At 65.2% G+C, this 8,831-nt stretch overlaps 1 protein-coding gene across 1 annotated transcript; it reads right to left on the reverse strand.

The window, feature by feature from the left end:
* Positions 1-206: 206 nt before the first annotated feature.
* On the reverse strand, positions 207-8,002 carry CNTNAP1 (contactin associated protein 1). Its single transcript, XM_030966087.1, has 24 exons — positions 7,887-8,002; positions 6,761-6,862; positions 6,415-6,608; positions 6,174-6,321; positions 5,779-5,982; positions 5,527-5,711; positions 5,303-5,446; positions 4,732-4,993; positions 4,195-4,344; positions 3,956-4,127; positions 3,762-3,868; positions 3,537-3,656; positions 3,192-3,395; positions 2,910-3,066; positions 2,627-2,754; positions 2,350-2,517; positions 2,055-2,273; positions 1,738-1,977; positions 1,426-1,662; positions 1,189-1,316; positions 986-1,079; positions 648-881; positions 483-530; positions 207-397 (listed from the first exon to the last, which is right to left on the reverse strand). The coding sequence occupies exons 1-24, from the start codon at positions 7,963-7,965 to the stop codon at positions 207-209; spliced, it is 3,915 nt and encodes a 1,304-aa protein (XP_030821947.1). The 5' UTR covers positions 7,966-8,002.
* Between the last annotated feature and the right edge of the window lie 829 nt (positions 8,003-8,831).

The following is an 8,831-nucleotide window of genomic DNA, read 5'->3' on the forward strand; positions in this document are numbered from 1 at the left end:
GCTCGGCGGATCGTGGCCGCGCTCCGGGGCCGGGCGGTGGCGGCCGTGGGGAGGAGGTGGCGCTCGCTCCGCTCCGCTCCGCTCCGGGGCGGTCAGTCTGAAGGCGGGTGTTGGCAGTTCAGGTGTGCTCGGCCTTTTGGTCCCGCGACGCTCGCTCATTCCCGGGCGGCTCCCGGGGCTGTGAGCCCGTCCCACCCCCGGCCCCGTTAGTCCCCTCTCGGCTCCTCCAGGATCTGGGGCAGGTTCTGTTCCTTGCGTGCCGCCGGCGCTTTGGCAGCACCGCCGTAATCCTGGATGGCCTTGGGCTCGTTGGTGTGGTAAGAGCCCTTGTAGCGGTGGTGGTAGAAGTAGAGCAGCACCAGCAGCCCTGACAGCAGCAGGAGCAGGAAGATCACGACTGCGGGGAAGAGACGGCAGTGAGGGAATGGGGAGGGGCCGCGGGGCCGTGCCAGTGGGGAATACCAGCCAGAGGCTTCACTTACACCCGATGATGATCCCAATCCAGCCGTCGTCGTGCACGTGGGGGAACTCTGCAGAGACAGAGGAGGCAGCTGAGGCAGCAGCAAGGTCTCATGCTGGAGCTTCCCTTCTGCAGCTGGTGATTGACGAGGGCTCCATCCCCGCCAGGGTCCCACCACAGCACCCACCTGTGGCCATGTACCAGGGGTCCATCTCAGGAGGGATAAGGAGGGTGCTGAGGGGGAGCATTGAGGCACAGCTCGACTCCACCAGTTCTCCCCGGATGCTGTAGGGTCGCAGGGGGCTGGTGGGGTGGAAGATGGCTTTGAGGGGCACGAGGGTGTTGAATTTCACCCCTGAGAGGCAGCCTGAGAAGCCAGGTGTGTTGTAGCGCTGGATCTCGGGGTCAATCACGCCAGTCTCTGTGGGGCCACAGAAAGAAGTTATTCATCCCTTTCAGAGGGCAAGGGCCATGCTGTGCAGAGGAGACCCCAGAGACCCCAGCTGAGGGCAGGACCCAGCTTACCCATCACACGACCCAGGTACAGGTTTTTGGGCGAGTCCAGCTTGCTGTCCACAAACAGGGAAAACTGCTGCTCCATGACAGGGAGGTAGTCCACCTGGGAAGAAGGTGCACAGCATCAGTGCCCACAGAGCCACCCTGCCCATGCCCTCTCCCAGCCTGACCTGAAGCCCCCAGGCCCTACTGGGAGGGTGCCCCAGCCCAACCTGGGTGTAGAGCGTGCGGTGCAGGCGGGTGATGTTGACACGGTGGGGCCGCCCATCCGTCACTGGCTTGTTGGTGAGAGTGAAGACATAGGGGCTGGTGCCCAGCTGGTAGCGTAGCTGCAGGCTCCCTGTGGGCAGCACAGGGCTGTCAGCAGGGCTGGACCTCTCAGTGGGCACATCCAGTCCATCTATAGGCTCAGAAAGTGGCACCCACAGGGTAGGGGGCCTTGCCCTCACCATCATCCTTGATGAGCACGGCCATATAGTCCTTGACAAAGGTGCTGACGTAGAGCAGCACGGCAGGTGCTGAGGTGGTGCTGAAGCTGAAGCTGACCTCCTCGCTGGTGAGGTTGTAGCCAGGCAGGGGCTGCCAGGGGCTGCTCACAATGCTGGCGAACTCGCGGGCGGCGTACAGCGACATGGGCAGGATGTTGTACCGCACCCAGGTGCCCTCCTCGAAGTACCCACCAATGTCTGCGGGAGAGCCCACGGGGTGAGGGGAGCGCCGGCTCCTCGGCCCCTCCCGCCCCGCGGAGCGCTGCCGCTCACCGTGGTTGCAGAAGGGCCCGGTGAAGGCGGAGACGCTGCAGTTGCAGGTGTAGTGGCTGTAGCGCTCCACGCAGAGCCCGCTGTTCTGGCAGGGCACCGGCGGGTCCTGACAGTAGCCGGTGCAGTTGACCCTCACACCCTCAGTCTCGTTGGCTTTGCCCTCCAGGTTGAGCGTGACCCCGTTCATCCGCAGCGCCCGCAGGCACCCCAGGAACGGGCGCATCTTGTGCTCTGCCGCGCCTGCAGCGGGGCCGAGACTGAGTGCCCTGTGGCACGTGGGGACCCGGGGGTGCAGGGATGTTGCCAGGGGCTCTCACCAACATAGAGGGGCCGGTCAAATTCCAGGCGGACGAAGCTCTGTGGGGGGAATGGCCGCACCACCCAGGGCAGCTTGTCCACCCGCAGCCGGGCCAGCTTGACGTTGAGCTCAGCCTTCACCTGGTGCCACTCATCGTCGTTCCAGGGTACCACCGACCGCACCGTCAGGTTCTCGTCCCCGTTCCCGATGTCAAATATAAATGCCACGTCCCTGGTGGCTGCAAGGACACGGTGCTGAGAAGAGGCCCCAGCCCTTCTGCCCACAACAGCCCTGCACCCTCTGTCGCCCCGTACTGTTGAGCTCAATGCGGATGTAGTTTCGGTAGCCTGGGTTCTCCAGGAAGACTCCAGACTGGGCAGTCGTCTTGAAGTAGAAGGAGATGTCAAGGCTGTGGTTGGCTTGGAAGGTGGGGAAGATCAGGGCTGCACCCCTGTTGAAGGAGACGGTGTTCCAGGTGTTGCCTGCGAGGAACAGGAGGGGCAGTGAGGGGTGGGCAGGGTCCCTCCATGTGGGACACCTCCATGTAGGCACTCTGCAGGCAGGGCATGTTCTGTGGGGCCGCTCACTTACGGTCTCCATAGCACCGTAGGGGCCCCAGCACGAACTGGGCTTCAGAGCCAGTGCGGTTGGTGTCTCCAACCACAACCTGGGTGACGGGCAGGTGGTCCACAAAGGTCAGCAGACCCTTGTCTGTCCTCCTGCAAATGTGAGTGCATCAGAGGGGCCATGAGGTGTTTCTGTCCCTTCGCCAGCCCACAGCCCCGTTACCCCCATCTGAATACCCCAGAGTCTGTGTCCCCCATGACTGCAGTCCCCACCCCACAGCTCCTGTTCCACAGCTGCCACCACTCACCAAATTGCATGGTCAGCATCACAGTTGCAGAAGTACTGGGGGTCAGCACAGTTCTTGTCCAGCCCACAGGCGCAGCGCTGGATGCCCGGGCGCGAGCCCCCCCAGTAGTAGTGCCGCTCATCGTTCCGACCCATCCAGAAGCTGAAGGGCAGCCCAGCTGCAGGCACAGAGGAGGGTCAGGACACTGTCCTGTGTCACAGCCCTGCAGTGCAGCCATGCAGCACTGACCCACAGCCCTACAGTGCAGCCATGCAGCACCGATCCCCTTCTCCCGGCGCTCACAGGGGGTGTTGAGCAGGCGGGAGTTGTAGCAGTTGAGCTCAATGCGCTGCTCGCAGTACTCAGAGGCGTTGGCCAGGGCGGAGACCTCAGCCCAGGAGGCGTTCCAGTACTCCACGGCCCCCAGGTAGGGCTGGTCCACGCTGGAGCCCGTCACCCGCGTGGCGTAGTGACGGTTGTGCCGGATGATGGTCCACGCTCGGTCCTCTGCAGTGAAAGGGGAGCTTTAGGACTTGATCCCTAGGACACCCCCGCTCCCTCTATCCTGTTCCAGCTCCAATGCACAGGCAAGGATTGGTTCCCAGGGGCATCCCAAAGAGGTCCCCTCTGCCCTCCTGCTACCCCCACCTCGGATGTCACAGTACACCGTGAAGGGTTTCAGTGGCCCACTCCCATCTGGGTCAATAGTGTAGTTGCCTGAGGTCTTCCCACTGACCCGGTAAGCATCACACGTTTCCTTGTAAAGGGCTGGAAGAGAAGAATGGGGTGGAGGTCAGTGCAAGGGAGGCACCAGGCAGGAGTAGGGGCTGCAGGTGCCCCTACTGTCCCTGACCCACGAGGCTCCAGGCTCACATTTGTGGCAGGTCTCCCCCTTGTACCCCGTCAGGTCGCAGATGCACATGAAGTCATCCCAGGACTGGATACAGCGGCTGTCATGCTCACACAGGTTGGGGGTGCACCTGAGGGCACAGAGAGCTCCTGTCCCAGCACCAGCACAGCCCCCAATGCCCCCCACTCCCAGGCAGCACCTTCATCCCGGTCCATACCTGTCTGTGATCCCACAGACGTTGAAGAACACGTTGTGGTACTGTGCCAGCCGTTGCAGTGTCAGCAGCTCCACGTCCACGGGCTGCATGTCTACGTTCAGCATCTGCAGGCAGCCGTGGAAAGCCGTCTGGTTTGACCGGCAGCCAGTGACTGAGGCCGGCTTGGGGCAGCCTGCAAGACAGATGGGGGTGAGCAGCCCTCAGGCACCCATTGCCCCAGAGCCCGCCCTGCTGCCCACCTCCAAAGAAGTACTGGCTGCCAGTGCGTAGCTGGAAGGGGTGCGCCACCCGGAACTCGGCACCATCGTCATCGTCAATGGTCACCACAGCTGAGCCCTCCCGTGCCACCAGGTGCACCGAGTGCCAGAAGCCATCATTCAGGCGATGCCCTGTGCAGAGAGGTGTAGGGGGATAGAATATAAGTAAGTACAGGTAGTATAGAAAGTAATCTTACCCCCTAAAGAGTTGCAGATGAGTTAATTATTGAAGATTAGGAGCAGGCCTGATTTTAACAGGCCACAGCTGTAGCCGATAATACGAAGAGTGTTATAAGAGTGGATTGGTTGGTTGAGGGGAACTGGAGTCAGTTGCTTACTGCGAGAAGAAGGAAGAGTCAGTGCCTAGAGGAGCTGCCTACAAGAAACATCAAGGAGGTACCAAACTCTAGCAATATGGAACCCTTGCAATGTAATGACAACAGAACTCTTGCAATATAATAACAACTGAGAGGAAGGTGCTTGGGGACGCTCCACTGCCAGACTGACACCCCAGCCCACCTGCAGCAAACTCCAGCTTCTTCTTGCCAGGCTGGGCGATGGAGACATTGACCTGGCCCTCGCTCAGCACCATCTCCAGGGAGCCCAGGCGATCAGAAAAGCCGGTGTAGAGCAGGAGGCCCACGGTGTCCCAGGAGCGGAAGCGGAAGCTGACAGCCAGGCGGTTCCTCCGTGGGATCCCCGGCACCCGCACGTAGTTGTTGATGCCAGCGAAGGTGATGGGGCTGGTCAGCTGGTCCTGGCAGTAGTGGCCCACATTGCCCTGGGGGTGACCATGGGAGGGGTGAGGAAGGGAATGTCCCCCTCTCATCCCCGCAGTGCTGGCCTCAATCGTGCTCAATTGATCCCAATGCCTGGCAGAGCCAGGCGGGTGCCCCAGGCCAGGGACAACCTTGCAGGGTCAATCCGACACCGCCTGGCTGAGCACGGCCGCTGCCCGGCCCCACATCACCCCACAGCAGGCAGGGAGCCCAGCCCCAGGGAAGGGGGTACCCCACAGTGGGGCTAAGGACACCCAGGAAAGGGGTCCCCCCCACAGCAGGGAGAGAAGGGGCCACTCCCCAGGCTGGACCTCAAAGCGAATGTTGGGCCGCCGGTGCCGGGCCAGGTCAGCGACGTTGACCCCGTTGAACATGATGTTCTCCACACAGCCCCGGAAGTTCTGCCGGTAGGTGAGGTGCTGCTTGTCGTGGTCAATCACTCCTCCAAAGAACACCTGGCAGGCAGAGGGAGGGTGTCACCCCCTCTCTGGAGGACACCATCAGCATCCTGGCAGCCCCTGCCCAGCGCACCCACCTCCGTTTCGAGGTCAAGCTGGTCGAAGGTGCCGCGGCAGCGGAAGCGCTTGACCTCCCCGTCCAGCGTCAGGTTGACGTAGTGGCCAAGACGCTCAATGTGCAAGGAGTGCCAGTGCTGGTCATCCAGGAGGCTGCCCACGGCCACCGTGGTGTGGCCCTCAGTGGCGTGCAGTGGGCTGCTGCCTGGGGAGGACCAGCATCAGCCCGTGGCCCCCCGGCCCCACACCCCCAGCCCCTGGTCCTGGCTCACCTAAGCTGATGTGCAGGAGGAGCTGGGCCTGTTTGAGCTCCACTGTGATGTAGTCACCCTGTGAGCCCTCCCCGTGCATCAGCACCCCATCCTGCTCCAGTGTCTTGAAGTTGAAGGAGATGTCATCCTCGAAGGTGCTGACCCTCTTGGCTCGGAAACGGTAGGAGATGGCATCGTCCCCGTCAAAGTAGAGCACGTGGGACCCTGGGGAGAGCAGAGCAGCCCCAGCCATGTCACCGCCTGCAGCAGCAGGTGCCCTGGCACGGGGAACACACCCTTCTGCTGCCATGGCTGCAGAGTGTTTGGGCACAACCCCCTCTGAGAGAGCTTTCCAGGTGTGCCAGAGCCAGGATCCCACCAGGCAGGGCTGCTGGAGCCCCTGGCCAGGTACTCACGGTAGGGGCAGCCATAGAGGCCCAGGCGCAGCCCGATCTTCCCGCGTGGGTTCCAGGCCACGGGAATGATGCGAATGTACCGTGCCAGGATGGGGTAATGCAGGTCATGCCGCACCACCCCGCTCTCGTTCACGTTCCCAAAGAATGTCTGGGGATGAAGGGTCACTGTCAGCACCTTGCTCCGAGTCAGGGCTCTCTACCCACCTCAGAGAGCCCCCTCCCATCCCGGGCTCCCCCCTACCCAGTTGCTGCCCTGCTGGAAGAAGGGTTTCCAGCTCGTGGGGTGGTCTCCATAGAGCACAATGTAGCGTGTGAGCCAGTCGTAGGTGTTGAAGGTTCCCTGCGTGGCCACTGCGTTGATCCGGTGCTTTTGCATCAGGTCGATTTGGAGCCAGGGCTGCTTGTCCCGGGGGTCGGGGGACCAGCCGCTGGTGCCTGCGGGGGGAGCAGCTCAGCGCCTCGGCTCCCGACCGAGCGACCGCTGCTTGCTCGGCACCACCGCAGCACCTGACTGGGCCCCTCAGCCCCGCGAGAGGCAAAGCCCGGCCAGGGACACCCCCTGCCCACCTCCCCTGCGGGGGACTCACTGTGCAGACGGGCGAAGCTGGCCGAGTAGAAGATGTTGTATCTGGAGGAGGCACCGATGGAGTAGGAGTAAAGGGGAGCAACGAGCTCATCATAGCAGGGTCCTGAGGGGAGAATGGAGTTGGGGGCGGCCTCGGAGCACTGAGCTGGGCAGTGTCCCTGTGGGAGCTCTGGGGACCCCGCGGCTCCCTCGGGCCGGCGGCGCGGCGGGCCCGCTTTGCTCTCCCCTCCCACTGCAGCGGAGCTGACACACCTCTGCGGGCCCCGGCGCCGGCACCAGCCGCCTCCGCACTGACGTGGGCGACGGGACCCCCGCTCTGCCCCGCCCCGCCCCGGCGGGGAACGATCCCGCGTGGGATCCCGGGGGATCCCGTGCGAACCCTCGCGGCGCCGGCAGAAGACCCTTTGGAGGGGCGGGGGTCTCGAACACCTTTCAGAGTCCCCTACCGGGTCGGACGGAGCCCGGGCAGCTCAGGAGCATCCCCAGCTCTCACTGTAGGGACTGTGCTGCATCAACCCCCAGTCCACCGCCCCCCGACTCTGCCCTCCCCTGTACCACCGACCCCCGCCTCGATGCCCCTTCGCTCCGGCCCCGGAGAAGGGACCCCAGGCGCCGTCGCAGGGGGCCACGGGGAGCTGCCCGGTGCGACCAGGGCCTCGCCGATTCCCGTTCCCGAACGGCTGCCCCCAGCCCCGGTACGGGGTCGGGCCCGGTGCAGCCCCGCGGGCGGCGGCGCTGGCCGAGGTGCTGGCAGAGCCCGGCAGGTTCCGCGGGGCGTCCCCGCTCTCCGGGGCATTCAGGGGCATCCCGGAACCTCGGGGCGTCCCGCTTGTCCCGCTTGTCTCGGGTCCCCGGAGGCTGCGGCCGGCGGGGGGGCTGCGGCGGGGCCGCCGCGGGCGGGGCGCGGTCGGCGGGAGAGCCCGGACGGCCGCGTCCGGCGGTGACCTTGGGCACGGTGCGAACAGCGGCAGCGGAGGACCCCGAGGGACGGCAGGGGTGCCCGGGGAAGAAGAGGGGACGCCCGAGGGAACGGAGGATGCGGGGACTGCTCGGGGATGCGCGGACGGGGCGGCGGGCGCGGTCCCGCAGTGCGGAGCGGCCGCTGCCGGGACTGCGGCCCCACTTACGTGCGAGGCAGCCGGGACCGGGGCGCAGGAAGCCGGCGCAGGCGGCGAGCAAGAGCCCGAAGAGGCGGCGGGCGCTCATGCTGCGCGCCCCGAGCGCCCTCGGCGCCGCCGCTCTCGGTGCTGCAGCCGCGCGGCGGAGCGGGGCCGGCGTCTCCGCCCACGGGGCGGGGGGGAACCGGGCCGGGCAGGGCGCGGCGCAGAGTCCCGGCCACCCCCGGGAGATGCTCCGCCCGGGAGCTCGATTCCCCCGCTCCTCGGCACGGCGAGCGGCCCGGGCTGCACCGGCGCTCTGTGAGCGCGGTACCGGGGCACGGGGAGGCTGCGCCGGAGCTCCCCGGGCACCCCCGGTCGGCTCCCAGGCTGTGCCCGGTCCGAGGCGCCGCTCGGGGAGGGTCGGAGCGGTGCCCGCAGCCCCCCCGCAGCAGATGTGGAGGGTTTGTAATCAAGCCGTGGATTAAGGCCTGCAGGTCTCGGGGTCGCCGCTCTCCCCAGCGGTGCAGAAGAAGGGATTTAGTTCGTATCTGCTCTCAACCACCCCCAGACGCCCACAGAGGGTTTGTGGGGGGCTGGTGCCTGCGTGCCCTACATACACCTAGAGCCCCGCGGGAGCAGGAGTCCTGCTGTCCCGGGGGCCTGGAGCAGTCCCGGGGGACGGGGATGCCCCAGCAGCTGCTGGCTCCAGGCTGGCTCCAAACAGGAGCAGAAGCACAGCCAGGCTGTGCCCAGCTCTGCACCGGGGGCTCCGGACCTGGCAGAATGTGCCAGGCTGTGCCCAGCTCTGCACCGGGGGCTCCAGACCTGGCAGAATGTGCCAGGCTGTGCCCAGCTCTGCACCGGGGGCTCCAGACCTGGCAGAATGTGCCAGGCTGTGCCCAGCTCGGCACCGGGGGCTCCAGACCTGGCAGAATGTGCCAGGCTGTGCCCAGCTCTGCGCTGGTGGCTCCA

This window comes from Camarhynchus parvulus, chromosome 27, assembly GCF_901933205.1.
Source record: "Camarhynchus parvulus chromosome 27, STF_HiC, whole genome shotgun sequence".
Classification (NCBI taxonomy): Eukaryota; Metazoa; Chordata; class Aves; order Passeriformes; family Thraupidae; genus Camarhynchus; species Camarhynchus parvulus.